Source organism: Chelon labrosus, assembly GCF_963514085.1.
Source record: "Chelon labrosus genome assembly, chromosome: 14".
Taxonomy (NCBI): Eukaryota; Metazoa; Chordata; class Actinopteri; order Mugiliformes; family Mugilidae; genus Chelon; species Chelon labrosus.
Window position 1 is genome coordinate 19345808 of NC_140347.1, and position 17885 is coordinate 19363692.

At 40.1% G+C, this 17885-nt stretch overlaps 1 protein-coding gene across 2 annotated transcripts in view; it reads left to right on the top strand.

Moving 5' to 3' along the window:
* The window catches only part of LOC311499619 (exostosin-1), a gene marked incomplete at its 5' end in the record, with an annotated part of 291053 nt that overhangs the window by 241253 nt on the left and 31915 nt on the right, over positions 1–17885 (top strand). For both annotated transcript variants that reach the window (XM_084560680.1, XM_084560681.1), the window contains 3 exons: positions 1754–1847; positions 5981–6088; positions 12151–12270. In XM_084560680.1, the coding sequence (XP_084416806.1) occupies positions 1754–1847; positions 5981–6088; positions 12151–12270 (322 nt within the window). The remainder of the gene's footprint in view (positions 1–1753; positions 1848–5980; positions 6089–12150; positions 12271–17885) is intronic.

The following is a 17885-nucleotide window of genomic DNA, read 5'->3' on the forward strand; positions in this document are numbered from 1 at the left end:
CTTCATGTTTTTTGAGTTGTTCCTAAACCGTTTTTGTGTGTGTGTTCCTGTGTCAGGCTGCATCCTGCTGGGGATGGCTGATACCATATGGGGTGGGGGTGCCTGGTCTGGTCTAGGTGGCTGCAACATGTCTAAGTAACATCCACATGAATGCCAGGTCCAAAAGTTTCCCAGCAGAACACTGAATTGACGCAAGATGGTCAATGTTATTTACTTCTCCTGTCAGTGGTTTTAATGTTGTGGCTGATCGGTGTAGTTGTGAAGACGAAAACTGCGCTTGCACCAGGCTGTACTGGAAGTTGCAGTCTGATACATGTCTAAAGGTCCAGGTCCAAACGTTCCCAGCAGAACGTTGTGTTTTCACAAGATGGTCAATGTCATTTACTTAACCTTTCAGTGGTTTTAATGTTGTGGCTGACCATGTGTGTTTATTTATGCATTTAAGGCAACAATGGTGGTTATTTGCAAATGAAACTAAACCAGACTTTGAACCAAAAAGCAAAGATCTCCACAACACACATCCATATTTTTAATGGTACATAAAAGCAAATCTATAACTTAACTCTCCAATCCTTTAGAAACGGGGAAGTAAAAATCTCAAGCATGGCAGAAAATATTGGAGATGATAGGGATTAAGTGTTTAGTGATCATTTCCAGTGTTCTCATGAAGCAATGGCTGGTTTAACTTGTGGATGCCTGCTTGTGCCTCTGTTACTGAAACTGTTGGACTGAGTCCCATTCTGGTTAGCTCCGTTACAGGATTCTGCGCTAACATTCATTTTGTGCTCTTCCTCATGCAAACTATTTGGTTTATTTTGACACCACTGAGGTATTGTGTTGCAGCTGAAAGTCCAACTTGCTAACACACTGCTGTTTTCCAAATGATGAAGTTCCACATCTATTTTTGGTCGATTTCTCTAAAGTCTACAGTCACACTAGAATCCCCCTTAAAATCCACCAAACCCTTCGTTGAAAGCTCCAAGAGGATGCTAACCTGCACTAAAAGAATTTCATCAGTAAAATATTAGTTCTGGTCTTCAAACACTCTCCCTGATCTCACTTGATAGACAAAATTCACTGTGCTCTCAGATCAATAGTTCAATAGTTTTTATTTTTTTTCTCTCCTGCACATCTGAGTGCAACCTTCAGTAAAGGTGCATGAGCGACTCTGGAGTTTAACGTCTTGATCAGATGAAAAGTGATCAGGGCCACTGGTGTTTGATTATATAACAGCTGTGGATTCCAGCACTTTTCATTATTTATCCACCATGTGGCTTTTGATGTGCAGGAGCTACCACATTGCAACAACACGTTTTCGAGTATATCAAGCTAGTCTGCGCTTTTGATGGTTGTTTCAAATCAGTATGTGGACACTGAGGAGGAGAGTGCAGTGGAAGTATAGATTCAGGTTGGCAATCATTTTTCACCTCGTTCTTTGTTTCTTTCAGCTTGATAGGCCTTATTATTACCAGGCTGTTGTCTCATCTGTCTCCATTCTTTCTGATTACTGAGTAATGAAAGCCAAAGTGTTGTGTGTCACATCAAATCTTTGTCAGAGTACCGTCGCATCTGGAAAACCAACTTTGAATACTTGTTCTCAGCATTCAAATACAGTCTGAAAAATCTACTAAGAAGTCTGGCAAGTTGAAATAAATAATGTTTAGAAACCCTGCCCTGTGTTTTTTACTTGTTTCTTTTCTTGCTGAGCCGTTCTTTTATCTTCTAACCAGACTTGTCATCTGTCTTTGCATAGGTTCGACTACCAGGAGCTGCTTCATAACTCCAGTTTCTGCCTGGTGCCAAGGGGTCGACGCCTTGGATCCTTCCGCTTCCTGGAGGCTTTGCAGGTGGGTCTTTTTTGTCGATACTGTGTTTTTGTCCAAGTATGTTTATGTGTGCATGCAATGCGCCAACCTTCTGCTGGTAAGTTTTTCCATATTTAGTGTTCGTAGTGTAAAAAAAATAAAAAAGTACATGCGGTACTAGCTAAGTTTATTCCAGTAAAAGCAGCAATATTATGTCCTGCATTCAATATTCACTAACAGTGCAATTAGAGAAATATAATTTAAACTTAAAGATTAAAGCATTAATGTACGCCATTGTAGTAATTATAAGACCGAGGACATCAGGCAAATGACCTGAGGGGGTCAGGGTGGAAAGCTGTGTCAACAAAACATTATTGTAACCATCACAAGAAATCTCCATGTGGCCATGTTAACCATTATATATTCTTCCTTAACCTTAACAAAATTCACCTAATTAAACCCAATTTTAACCAAACTCACTAATAAAATACCTGAATGACTTTATCATTGTTGTAAATGATGTATATTTTTGAAAAAATGCTGATGAACAGCTAGTTTCCAAAGAGTAGAGTACCGGCAGACCATGCTAAAGCAACAATACGTACTTTACTTGCCTAATTAATTTATTTGTCTGGGAAAACACACATCTGCAGTTGTTGGAAAGGTTAAATATGAAAGCAAATAAGACAAAGGCTCCACCAACGTCTCCTTAACGCTCACTGTTTTTAATCAAAATCAATCTGCAAGTCGAGGCCGGGATTTTTCAGGGATATTAAGGAAAGCTACAGTAGGAGTTTCAATTAGGAGAGATTGCTTAAAAGCAATCAAAAGAATGACTGACAGAGAAAAATGTTCAATACCTCTAATTAAACTTTCATCTTAAATGCAAGCCAATTATCTTAATGGTCTTTTCAGAAAATCCGATGTTTATTTCCTGGAGATAAGAAAAGGGAAGAACAACGAAAATAAGTCGCCTCTGAAGACACGTAATAATCATCAGCATTCAGAGGACAGACAAACAGAGAGACGCTAAGAGCATGACAGGGAGGAAAAGACAAGAGAAAGTCGTTTGTCAAAGCCAGACTAATCAAAGCGGCGAGAACTTGCGTCGACAGGTCACTGATCATGCACTCGACATTTAGTGAATCTCCTTTAATCTCTCAGTTTCAGTTGATTGAGAATCCAGTCGAACTTGAACTTTAAATTCAAATTACCAGACGCACTGGAACATTTGAACCCTCTCTCCGTCTCTGCTGTTTCAGGCTGTTTCATGTTCAGATCATACTGTACGATGTGTTGGTGGTGAAGTGATGTTACATGAGAAATCCCGATCAGGATCATTATATTCTGTCAACCTTGAGTCTCTAAAAATACAATTATAAGCATTTATAAAAAAAAAAAAAAAAAGACAAATACTTTATACTGGGTGTACAGTAAGTGTGGTCCCTCAGCTGTGATGTTTAGAGTCTCCATTCTTTAAACTTTAAGGTATTTGATATCTTGCAAAGTGTATCATCACTGCTCCTGTACTCCTGTTCATTCTTATAACCATAAATTTAACATATCCACTGTTAATACACAGTTAGATGCCAGCTTTATCCAATACAACAAAAGCAAAGATCCCTTGTACATCTTAATATTGAACAAGTATTCCCCCCCTGTCCCACCTCCCTTAATTTTCTGTACCTCTACCCGTCCGGCCTCAAGGAGACAAGTCTCCCCCCTCCCAGAAGGTTTCTCTGGGTGTTCTGTAAAGTGCCTTCAGACAAGTTGAATTGTTATTGACGCTATATAAATAAAGTTTATATAGCGTCAAACCAACCTGCCCGATTGGATCATGAGCTGTCCACAGTTATTATTTTACAGAATCTTTAAGCCTTTTTTCCATCATTCCTCCTTTTACCATTAATGTCCAGTTTTCATTAAAGAAAAAATAAAGAAAAGATTACAGTATTTCATATAAAACCTCTCTTCTTCAATGAATTCAGCTTTGTCTAATTCCCATAACCAGTAATTTATTAGCTGTTATATGATTTTAGCTGAAAGGATAATAAAAGAACACCACAAGCTTCTATGAGGCGTAAAATGAAAGAAATTAGCCAGAAAATAAAGAGTATTTTCCCCTTTAAACACTGTTTAATAGCACAGCGGAGTGCACAATCAACTCCTATCCATTAACCATGAATGATGACCGGTTTTTAAGAAGCGCTTCATAAAAAGAATTTATAGCAACACAGAGACAGCTCCTGTGGGAAATGAAACCGGCTCAGAAATGGATTAAGCCGCACAAAATGAATCCTCTACATATCGAGAGTCACAGGGAAAATAAATGAATTCGCTGCATTATGTCCTTAATCTTTTTGGCAACTCCATTTGTTTCTGAAAAGAAAACTTACTTGGAACACGTTGAAAGTGTCTCATCAGACGGAAACTACCAAAGAGGATAAATCCCTCGGTGAAGTCATCCTTCTCAGCGCTCTGCTTTAAACTCCTGTCTAGACCTCAGATGTCACTGCGACTTCTCTCTTTCCAGCTGTGAAATCATGTAAACGCTTTTAGTGTGTTTCTGCTTAAGCTCTCAGGGGGGCAATTAATGGACAATGTTGCTGTTATGTCTATGTTGAATTGTTCAGTGGGTAAATAAACAGCAGGATGACTAGACACTGTCACACTGACCGGTCATTTTTTGCCGTTCAACTCTGACAGCAATAACAGCAGTAACCACTAGATGGCTACCGTCTTATCAGATCAGTAACTTTGGATGTAAAGGCTTTAGCTATAAATAGAAGGGAAACTACTTTAGTATTAATGATAAATAAATAGAAGTTTTGCAGTTCAGCTGTTGCACTTATCACACAAAAAAGTTAATCACATAACTCACTTTAAACTCAATTTAAATTACATGACTCACTTACACCGATCAGCCACAACATTAAAGCCACTAACAGGAGAAATAAATAACATTGACCATCTAGTGACAATTCAGTGTTCTGCTGGGAAACTTTTGGACCTGGCATTCATGTGGATGTTACCTAGACATGCACCACCCACCTAGAACAGATAAGACAGCCATTTAAAAACAGCACAAGGTGTTGACCTGGCCTCCAAATTCACTAGATCCCAAACTGATCAAGTATCTGTGGGATGATCCACAGAGGCCCCTCGCCTCAACCCATAGCACCCAAAGGTCCCCACTAACCCATGTCCATTCCCTGATGAGTCACAACTGTTTTGGAAGCACAAGGGATACCTACACAATATTAGGAAGGTGGTCATAATGTTATGCTCGATTGGTATATTTGGAAACATTAAAATGATCATTTACCCTCTCGCTGAGATCAGACATGTTCCTGACTAGTTCTCTCTCCATGGAAAACATGACATCCAGATGTTCCTGACTCATTGTGTTTTACAGGAAGGTCTTAATTGCTAGCTGACTTTTCTCTTAGACAAAAGTGCCAGTCCCCCCAGAACCCAATCAGATTGCATTACAATGTGTGCAGTTTGGAATACAAGAGGGTTTTTAATGACCATCAGTCAGAACAATCTGGGTGATTTGCAGCCATGTTGAAATCTCCCCATAGGCCCAAACCAGCAGTGCTCCACGAAACATCAGATTGATGCTGACTGGACTATATTCAGAGACACATTGACAGCGTACAACAGTCACAGTTACTGACAGCTTGACAAAACAAAAAAAAAAGTCCTCTTCTTTTTTCCTTTTGAGAATGTGTGGGTGAGAGTTGCTTTCTTTTTAGATATTATGATGACATGGTTCACATCCGTTTGTCAGAATGACAGGAACCGGCCGCAGGGCACAGTTAACCTCTGTTCAGAGATTAAAAACGTAAAGATCCCTTGTACATCTTGATATTGAGCAAGTCTCCAACAGAGAATAGAAGATTATAAGGTCTCTCACACCACTTAGATCTAATGTGATCAAGATTATGTGGTTATATGTAAAAAGAAAACAGAAGATACCGTTGAACTCCACTAATCATTTCTGACTTATTGACATCTATTAATATATTTATGACCGTGGGTGCAGTGTTGACAGCTGCTTTCCATACGGTTAATTAAGTAAATATAATTTTCTAACCATCACTTATTCAATCAAGAATGATTTCTTGTCATACCCAGCCGTCTTTCCTCTTTCTCCTTGTATTTTCTCGCAGGCCGCCTGTATTCCCGTTATCCTGAGTAACGGCTGGGAGCTTCCCTTCTCTGAGGTGATCGACTGGGGGAAAGCCGCCGTCATTGGAGATGAGAGGCTGCTGTTACAGGTAAAGAGAAATAAATGCTGGAGAATAACATGATGGATAGGCTTTTACAGCCACTATGGGAAGATTTAATAAAAGCAAATATTCAAACAGGGGGCAGGAAATTATTGATTATTATGTTATACAACAGCAGGTATAAGGACGGAGGTCAGTGGAAGCTGCCAATCAACCTGGCTGAAGTCTGCAAACTTTATTCAACCATCAGCAAATAAAATATGACCATTCAGCAGCAGGGTGGTGAAATGCCAACATCTTCCTTCTTATAGTTGTCCTCTCTGGCTCCAGATCCCTGTTGGCAATGGCAATGATCCAGCTGAGGCTGATTCAGACAGAAATGTGAAACGCATGAATCAGGGAATGTGTTGCAGCAACTGTCAAACAGAGCAGCTACGACAGTTTAATCAGCTTCATTTTTCTTTTAGCACTTTTTCTCTTCGTAGTTAGAAATGGCCACTTGCTCACTACACTTGCTCTATAAAATGTGTACCACCAGGAGAATGTCAACCAGCCACAACATTAAAACCACTAACAGGAGAAGTAAATAACATTGACAATCTTGTGACAATTAAATGTTCTGCTGGGAAATTTTTGGACCTGGCATTCATGCGGATGTTACTTAGACTTCTACCACCCACCTAGACCAGACCAGGCACCTCTGACACAGGCACACACACAAAAACACTTTAGGAACAACTCAAAAAAACGTGAAGAACAGCACAAGGTGTTGACTTGGCCTCCAAATTCACTAGATCCCAAACCGATCTGAGTATCTGTGGGATGATCCACAGAGGCCCCTCCCCTCAACCCATAGGACCCAAAGGCCCCCACTAACAACATTCTGTTTCCAGACACCACAGGACACCCTCAGAAGGCCCATGTCCATTCTCTGATGAGTCACAACTGTTTTGGAGGCACAACGGAGACCTACACAATATTGACCTACCTAATATAGACCTACAAAATGTAGATTCTGAATCTGAATCTACACAATATTAGGAAGGTGGTCATAATGTTATGCCTGACTGGTGTACTGGTTTATTGAAGAAATATCAATAGATGTTTTATTCCTCTGTGGGCAAAGAAAGTAACTCCACCTCTGGCCCCAGAAGCTAGAACTAATGTGTTTAACATAATTCTGCATCCAATCTTTGACATCTCTTTGTTGCTAAATTCATTTGAAGCTTTCCCTGCAAATATTGCAACCACTTTAAAAATCCCCTCACTTTATTTCAGTGGGATTCAAGTCTATCAACTTTATTCACTATTTTCACAGAGGCTTTACAGTGGCTTTGTGCTTACTTTCTCATGTTACTGCGTACACCAATGGGCATAGTTTTCAGAATTAGATAAATTAAAGGTTGGTATTTATGTGAAGGCAGTATCTTCCATGCATCCATTACCTGTAACAGCTTGTTCTGTAGATGGTTGCAGGTTAGTGAGCAGAGTACATCTTGGAAAATCCACCACAGGGCTGAGGCAGCCATCTTGAATTGATAAATAAGGAACCTCGACTTCCTGAACTATCATCACAATTGCACTAGACAGCACTGAATTCATTTAACACTTTTCTACTTCAAGTGTTTCCCAAAGTTTCCCTTGCCTTCACACTCTACGAACCGTTTAATACATAAAATCAAGACTCGTATCGGTTTTATTTTTTGAGAATATGGGCCAAACTCTTGTCAGAAGTGGAACCTGTCAGCACATAACTGATGTGTAGACGCTGACTTCAATTCCAACTCCAGCCATGAGGCTGTTTTATTTCATTCAGATATGACAGCTGTGATACTCGCCGTCACTCACACCTCCACCAGGAGCTATTTTTATCTGAGACGGATTACCTCACGATCAAATCGCCTTCTGTTCTCTTTAATTACAGCAGCGGGCAGAGTCAGTGATATTTACATTCTCTAATTACTCTCAGTATTATTATGTGTCACCTGTGAGACCTATACTGCCACCTGGACACAGAGACCAGGAAGTGTGCGTGTGTGTGTGTAGGGTATCGGAAAATGTCTGCCTTTAATTAGTATGTCTCCGGCTCTCTGTCAGCACCGAGCCATGATGTTGATGATTTAATTTTTTGTCTGTGAAACACACAATAGCAGACAAGTCATCATTAAAAAGCACATATTTGACTTTTGAATGAAATAAATTTGACCCCATTTTTATCATCAAAAATCACAAAGACCCACAACGACACTCAAATGTTGTCAGAGGTGTGAGGAATTAATAGGTCGATCAGCCACAACATTAAAACCACTGACAGGAGAAGTAAATAACATTGACCATCTTGTGACAATTCAATGTTCCGTTGGGAAACTTTTGGACCTGGCATGGACTGGTGTGGATGTTACTTAGACATGTACCACCCACCTAGACCAGACCAGGCACCCCCACCCCATAGCAATGACACTCCTTGATGGCAGCAGCCATCCCCAGCAGGATGCAGCCTGACACAGACACACACACAAAAATGCATTAGGAACAACTAAAAAAACATGAAGAACAGCACAAGGTGTTGACCTGGCCTCCAAATTCACTAGATCCCAAACTGATCAAGTATCTGTGGGATGATCCACAGCACAAAACAAAGGAATACACTCCGCAGTCTCCACTTTGAGAGGAAAGACAACATCAGTTTCTTTCCAAACATGTTGACGTTCAGTTGACAACATTGTAGCTAAGAGGTCAGGGCGGATGGATGGGTCAACTTAAAATCTTTTTTTTTTTTTTAAGTTGTGTTTTTCTGTTTTTAGACACCCCAATGCTTCACTGTGGTTTCCCTAAAATCTATTTGATGTTTGTATTTCCGCCTAAATTCCTAATAAGCAAAGACATTTTTGAAAAAAAAATAAAATAAATGATACTAATAGATCTAAATGTCCTTGCTTCTCCATGATGGCATCCAAAAAATGCTTAGATTCAATTTAACAATTTTATAGTCTTTAAAATGCCACCCCAGTAAAATAAAGGTGAAGGCAATTTAGTTTACGCCTCAGCATTTAGAAATGACATTTAGGAACACGTCTTATAACGTTAAGAGTTCCCAACCAGGAGAACAACATATACAGTTACCAATGGATACAAGGAAAGAAAATCATAACTAATTTTAAAAATATGAAATTGCAATTTGAGTAAAAAAAAGAAAGAAAATACCTTCGTAAATAATAAAAACTAGTTATCAAAACAGCAGAAATGTCAAACCAGTTAGACGCAAGGAATTAATAAATGGTTGAAAAAAGATACAGTAGAATGTAAATGTAAGAAACAATGTCAAATGAAATTCATGAATTAAATGATAAATATGTAGTTTAAAGTTGGATAAATGCTCACTATAGATATACAGATTAAATACTGAAAGGCACAGAAGACATTATTAATAGAGATACACCTAAAATGTTGAAATAGCTAAAATAATGGATACATTTGGGAATTTACTAGAGGTAATAGAACAATAGATCAAATAATGTATAATGTATGGATCTATATTTGAAACATCCAGTTTCTGCCTTCAGATGGATGTACACATGCAAAGCTCACCAAAATTATTTAAATGCTGCCTGTTCAGTTTTATGAAAATTAATTGTAACAATATTCAAAGCAGTTGGAACTCGAATTAGAATGTTTGGAACATGATGGGTGATGACGTCTTTTTCGCCAAAGTTGAAGGATTCTTTTTTGTCAAAGTGGCTATAGTTGTCAAATACAAATGTTATTTATGTTTTGGAAACTCATCTTCCAACACCCCTCTGTGGGCAAGTTAACCCCTTTTTTATACATGAGATAAACATCTTCTTCTTTGTAAGTTTTAAATAAAATGTAGACTGTTTAATAGATTGTAACAGTGAAACATCCTCCCTGCTTGTTGATTTCTGCTTTTTATTAACCAAGGTTTCTCTCTTGAAGCTGTTTAATTAGTTTCCTCTGGATGGAGGCAGGAACAAAATCACTTTCAGTAACAGAAGCGTCAGACCGTTCAGCCAGAAGGGTTTCGGGATTTATTGCACAGTCAACTTTAAGAAGTCATTAAAAGCATTTAGAAGAGAATTTATTCATGTGGTCTAAATGGCATCGGTAATATGAAAAATACAATATGAACCACGATCAAACATTAGGTTGGTGAAACGATTCTGGATGCTTTTTTTTTTTTTTTTTTTTCCAGTAACAAACACTCGACACAAGAACTCGCTGTTGAACACAAGCGCTGGATCTCCAACACCTGCTGAGAGAGTTGAATCTCATTACTTTCAATTACATCACTGAGAACCGCAGCACGCGGCTGTTTAATATGGAGAGTTTTGTCCCCCCCACCCCGTGGAGAGGACACACAGACACACACACACCAAACACCCCTGCTGAGAATCATAAACACTATTAGAGTCAATGGAGGGAAGAAAATGGAGCTGATTTGATTGGTGTTGTTTATACTCCACCTCAGAGAGATGGACAATTAAAGCTGCTGTCGTCAGATCTCAGCGACGTAACAGAAGAAATAGAACCTGTTGATTAGCAGAACCTGCATGGAGGCATGATAAGCAGAAGGCAACATTCTCAGGTCAAATGTTGTCTGCGAGGTCCACCCCTGCATGAATACTGAGCATAACTGCTTTTCTAATGCTGCTTTTCTTCTAATGTTGTCTAATGTGATAATGTGTATTTTGACAAGTACCTTACATATATATAGGAAACACAAAGGACATTCATGTTTGACACATAATCCATGTGAAAACTGGTATATTTCAGAGAAAGTATCACTTAAGACTAATTCAATCTCAGAGCTGCATCGTTCAACTTCCCAAGCCTCAGTAAGATGGGAGCTCCTTGGTCACAGCCCGAAAGATGAAGCCAAAGAGCTCTTTGACTGATCAAGTCCTCAACTTCCTCCTGGACAGCAACCAGAACTTTCAGATCAACTCACATCAGCACCATCAGTCTCTATCCCTCTTTGAGACCAGAGTGGATTTTCCTCTGATCACGTCCGACATCTTGGCACCGTGAGAGATCTTTGTTGCTGTGGCCAGAACGCCAGAAGGTTCCTAGGCTCCAAATCCACCAGCTGATCTTCAGAAAGCACTGGCTGCCAGCCTGCCTGCTTGTTCCCTTCACAGCTTCATACCTGGGCGGGGCAGCTAAGGTCGTGCCAAACTTCATCAAGAAGGTAGTTTGTTTTCCTCCAAAGTGAGCATCAGGGGAGAATCCTGCTCCGAGTTCTTGGCACTTCTGGATGTGAAGCTCCTCTGTCGGGATCATCTTAACCCCCCCACCCACCCTTGATTTCATCCCTCTAATGCCACTTCCTGAGAGTGTTGCTCTCAAAAGCCACCAGCCAGCTGCTCATGTTTTCCATGTCAACGTGAATTGAGGCCTCAAGGAACGGCGGGTTATTTCCTTTGATATTCACTCAAAGATAATAAAAGCACAACTGTTAAGCAATGTACGATGTATGGGAAGTTGTTTTAACACTGAAAATATGAAAAAATATGCTGCCATCAAGGAGTGTCATTGCTATGGGGTGGGGGTGCCTGATCTGGTCTAGGTGGGTGCTACATGTCTAAGTTACATCCACATGAATGAATGCCAGGTCCAAACGTTTCCCAGCAGAACATGGAATTGTCACAAGATGGTCAATGTTATTTACTTCTAATGTTATGGCTGAACGGTGTATGTCAATCTTTCGTTTTTGGAGAAATTAGCAAAGACACTGAAACAAAACATTGAACAAATCTGGAGAATAGCAGTAGTTTTAAACGTCCCTCGTATCAGACATTTAATAGTATTTGCTGTTAGGTGTGACTACAGTATCATAGCTGGACATCATGCTGTCGTGGGGATAGGCTGACGGACAGAGTGAGATGTGGAGGTGGGAAAGTCTCAGGGGAGAATTTCCCTCTAATCTTTTCTGCATGTTCACAAAATTACTTCTGCTTCCTCCACCGGTCCATCGCCCTCCTTCACACTTTCCCTCACACACACCGATTCTCATCCCTCGCTCAACATTGTTTAAAATCTAACTTAATCTAACTCCCTGTCATTTTTTTCTCCTCCTGCTTTTCTTCCTTCAGGTTCCCTCCATTACCCGATCCGTGGGGCGTGACAGGATCCAGGCTCTCCGCCAGCAGACTCAGTTTCTCTGGGACGCCTACTTCTCTTCTGTAGCCAAAATAGTCTTAACGACTCTGGAGGTAAGCTTGTGAAAATTTTAGTTTTTGTCTGGATAGCTTAATTTAACGGCTGTGTCTCGTTCTGTACTATACACCGCCGCTGGCTATGGACAACCTCCCAAAGCTTTGGAAAGAAATCTCTCCAGTTGTCAGTTAGATTTCCTTTTTTATCCACAAATGGGGTTAGCTGAATGTGGCCCTTCTTTTCTGGTGATTTTTGGCTTCACATTCGTGCATTACCTCCCAGTAGTTTCTCAGAACAGCGTTCAAACACCAAGTAATTGGGGGTTATTTCTCTTGCTCAAGGTTTGTTTTGAGGTCAGTGTTACATTTTGACTTTGTGCAGCCTGCCGGTCCAAACCAGGTATATTTAGATTTTTCAAAATACAGTTCCAGGCAGATTTCACAGATCAGACGCTCTGGCTGTGTAAATCGTATTTCAGTCGTTTTTGTTTTTTTTGTTTGTTTTTTTGTGTTACTTGAGGACATCAAATCCAGACTGACTGATGAATATGTACGCTGACATAAAAATAGACATAGACATCAGTAGGGAGACTAAAAGGAAATGAGAGAAAGTCATAAGCGTTGCACCGTAATTATTGACACCTACACCATTGCCACAGTTAAACTGATAATGTCTGAACCCGCAAATCAAATCTGTTCAGTTGCAAACAGCAGTGTGAGAAGTCTCTTGGCAATCTGATTTAAGAAACAAATCATATTTGCCTCCAGCCTAAATTAAAATTGTTCATTGAGGCATTGAGACATCAACATTAAACTTACAGGACAGGGACAAAACAATTGGAACAGAACATGGAACAACATAGAAGGTTATGTGCTGTGTTGTGTGGGTGAATATTAAGTCTGGAAGGAGGTATATGTATGTGAAGGAGAAAGGATTAATTTAATTTAGTTTTTTAAAAGTTCAGGAAAGAGAGATTAAAGAAAAGAAAGTAAACATTTCTAATTTGGAATTCTGTGATGGTATGGGAATAATAGTATAGTAATATTGTATTACATATGGCATAATATAAAAACAGCCAACTGATAACGTACTAGTGTAACAACCATGACAGTAAAGAAGGATGATTTTGTGTGGTGCGCACACACACACATACACAAAAAGAAACAAAAGGAAGCAAACAGAGAGAAGAATACATTTGCTTTTAGTCCATTATTAACATAAAGCACATTGGTTCACGTGGGTTTGAATAATTCTGTTTCTTACAGAGTAAAATTTTCACATTAAGATCTTATTTTTAAAAGAATAGTTAATTAAACACAGCCCTGGCGGATATTAAGGAGCAGGTAACTGATGCAGACTGAAATCTGACTAACTTTGGTTTTAACCTAACATACAGAATACTTTCTGGTGTCTGAAACACAATGGGAGCAGAGGCAGTGTGGAGGGGCAGGTGTGAAGGAGACTGACTGTCTGTCTGTCTGTCTGTCTGTCTGGCAGCCTTGAGGTTGGAGAGGCTGCAGTACATGTGTGGGTGTATGAGCCCGCTCTCAAGGCTAGAAAGCCACAGGCCGCCTCATTAAATGACCTCAGCAGCCGAAGATGAGCGCGTCTCGTACGGCGGCGAGATCCTTCCCCCGTCTTCGTTGCTGGTTCCCTTCCTCCCAGCCTTGGTTCGGTCCTCAGGGACAGTTTGCGCTCCGCAGCATCTCCGAACACAGGCACCGAAGACATAATAATCCCCTTTATCGCCACCGTCATCAGCAGCGTTTCCGTTATCATCACATAAACATCAGTGTGATCACCGTGACCTCTCTTATAGCTCACATTATCGTTCCCATTCATCACCTCCAGCGTAAATACTAAAACCATCATCGCCGGGGCTATTCTTCATTTTCATCATTCCACTATCATCATCATCATCGCCATCCTCCATATTCACATAAATGTTATATAATGATCAGCCTAATGTTTAATGCAAATAAACAAGATATTATTATATTTAAATAATTACAGCTTTTTAATAATGCTTATATTTCTATGAGAAATAGACCAAACAAATCTGCTTCTAAGCAAGTCTACCTGAAATGTTTCCTTGGTGCCACTGAGGATTTTGTTGGATAATGGTGCATGGTTACACACCAATCAGTTATAGCAAATGGATTAATAAATGTTTGAAAACGGTTACAATGGAATGTAACTGTAAGACTGATGAAATTCATTAATTAAATGGATCAAAAAAACATGAAGAACAGCACAAGGTGTTGACCTTCACTAGATCCCAAACTGATTAAGTATCTGTGGGATGATCTACAGAGGCCCCTCCCCTCAACCCATAGGACCCAAAGGCCCCCCACTAACAACACCACCACAGGACACCCTCAGAAGACCCATGTCCATTCTCTGATGAGTCACAACTGTTTTGGAGGCACAAGGGAGACCTACACAATATTAGGAAGGTGGTCATAATGTTATGCCTGCTTGGTGTGTAGAATGTATGAGATTGAGTTTTACTCACTGACTAAAAGATAGATCGGCGCTTTCATGGTTCTCTCATGGGATGCCATAAGAGCAGTTTTAAAGTTCACCGTGGTGGCTCTAGCTGTCGCCATCTTGGGAGTACTTAACTCCACCTACTTTAGAGCTAATTCAGTCATGGAAAAGGAGGTGGGTCATGAGTGCGGCCGAGGCAGACGTTTAAAGCCTAGACAGACATGGAAATATTAGCTATAGAGACCAAAACAGTTTTTTGTACCAGGCTGTACCCATTCGCTTTCACGCAACCTGAAACAATGTCGCCTGACTGGTTGGACAGTTCAACATGGAGGTCTAAGGGGATTGACTCATTTTTGGATCCTGCCTCAAGTGGTCATTATAGGAACTGCAGTTTCGGCACTTTTGTGTCGGCTTAACTTTTTGGCCTCAGAGGTTGTCACTTGCTTTGCGTTTTCCTGCGGGTGCAGAACAAAAGGCTTTACGAAGCAGTTGGATAGTCCCACAACCAATCAAAACAATGCTTAGGGAAGAGCCTCTTGAATAAACGGGACAGGGTTGTGTTGTACCAAAGCAAATGAAACAAGCTCTACATTCGTCTGGTCTTTTAATTGATAGAAATACAAGCTGGACATGCTTAAACACATGCCAAACCAAGAATACGATATGGGAAGTTAAGCTAAGGACTTTGCATGCAAAACTAACCATTATGCTAACAACAATTTTCATAAAGAGTATGGACTTACCTCAGTCACCATTCATTTGTTCATTCATCTGCTGTAACCGCTTGTTCCTGTGAAGGGTCGCGGGGTATTGTCACCATATTTAGTTTAATAATACAAAGACTTCTGAAGCTGCAGTGTTTTTTTGTTTTTTTTTTTGTTGGTGGTGTTTTAATTCTCGCAAACAGTTCCTCAGTGACTTCAACAAATGCTGAGTGCTGGCAGGGTATGGAATTGGCCAGAAGCCCACTGACAGCCATACACTGCTGGCCAGATGTGCTAAAGACTCAGCATGCCACTGGGCTAAACGGGTGAAATGAAGCGTTGTTGATAACTGCAGTGTCCCACATACTGCGAGCCCAACAGTTGGTGTCAGGAGGTTTGTGTGTGTGTGTGTATACATATATATATATATATATGTGTGTGTGTGTGTGTGTGTGAGCTGGCTGTAAGTGCCAATTCTCCACAGATCAGTACACAGCTGTAGCATCAAAGAGTAAGACACACTTACGCACATACAAAAAAAAAACCACAATGCCCAAAAAATGTGTTCTGCTTTTTGTTCTCAGGATCTGTGATTGAAATACAAATAAGTATTTAAAATATCAAACCAGATAAGAAAGCCAGACCTGAACGTCACTTCACCTGAACATCACCTGATTTTGGACCAAAAAGCTGCACTTGAACACACTGCAAAGCTGAAAAACCTATGTTCAGCCCCTGCGTGAAAAGAAATATCCCTTCATAGCAGCAGGAGGCAGAGGTATATGTCACTTGTGTTTCTCTTCTCGTGGTTCTCTAAGCTGATCAGCCAGCTGGAGTGATCTCTCAGACCCAGACTTCCCAGACTTGTTCCGCTGGTGATTCAACAAGCTGAATCGGCTGAAAAGCCAGCACCGGGGTTGTCTGATAATGGTGCCAGTGGCGTGGGATACACTGCAAGCAAAACCTGGGCTCACAGGCGTTCACTGATGGCCTGACACTGGATTTAAGAAATGCCCGATGAAATAATGTAATACAGTCGTATTAGAGGCTTCCCACTCTTTTGTGTGTGCATGTTGGCGTGAATGTGCTTCTTTAGCACCAAGTAAATAAACATATCACACATTTTGAAAGGCTGAAGGGTATCAGACAAGAAACCTGAATACATTTTCTTAATGCAGAGAAATATAATTAAGTTAGAGAATGAAGAAAAAGACTGAAGTGGCTTTGAGCTGTTCTCATACTGTCTTACTTTTTCAGTCCCGCAAAGGCTTCATTTCCTTAAACATCTGGTGAACCAGCATGCTAAGTGAGCATCTCCCAGCAAGAACGTCAGACCCCATTTTCATTCTCTACTACTTTGGACTGCCACTTCAGCTGAAAGAAAAAAAGAGTTTACACTTAAGAGCAACTTCACAAATTAAGATTTTACATTTATCTAACCATATGAGGCCATTAAAGTATATAGTTTCACCTTAACCAGCTACAACCTGCATACAGATTTAGGGTTAGGGATAAAAACATGGAGGAAGGTCAGATTTATTGTGAAAAGGAAGGATTAAATAATACCTTTTAGTGCTTTAGACCCCTGCAGGAAGGCGACTGCCATGATAAGCAGTCTGACGAATAAGCTGCTGATAAAGGTACGTCACTCTGGTGGTGCTGATGAGGATGGGGCATCATCAACGAAAGAGTAACTTTTGAATTTAGGGTTTGATTGGAGTGGGCCAAGCATGTGCAGTTGTGAAATAACAACTGAATGACAGCAGAGGAAGACATTTTTTTAATCTAACAGTTTACGTTACGGACTCCACTCTGGACATTACCTGCCCTTGCACTTCATCTGAGAGACCTATACTGTATTATATATTTATTGATTCATTTCATTTCTTTTGCCCAACTCAGGGGTTGCACCAGCCACTTTATGACTTATGTCTACTGTCAGGGGCCTTAGTTTGATATCCACTTTAGGTATGTATGCGTGTATATGTGTGTGTGTGTGTGTATGTATATATGTGTATATGTATATGGTTGTGTATATAGGTGTGTATATGTGTATATGTATGTATGTGTGTGTGTGTGTGTGTGTGTGTATATATATATATATATATATATATATATATATATATATATCTTCCTTATTTTTTTACATCTCATATTTGTACATTTTGTGTTTAAGCTGCTGCACCGTAGGCCTTTGAGGAAAGTAATTTCAACCCTTTGTATGTGTTGCACATGTCAGAATTGACAATAATGCTGACTTTGACTTTGACTTTGACTACATTTAACTGGTTCCATCGTAAGTAAGTGATGGATTGTGATCAGATGGCGGAGCTAGGACAACCACACAGAGGAATAGTCTTTAGTTTCCTAATAGTACTTGATGCATGCAGTTTTATTATACTGGGGCATTTTAACATCGCGGTAATGCTACTTTCAACTCACCACCACATGTGTCATTCTTATTGCCACTGGAC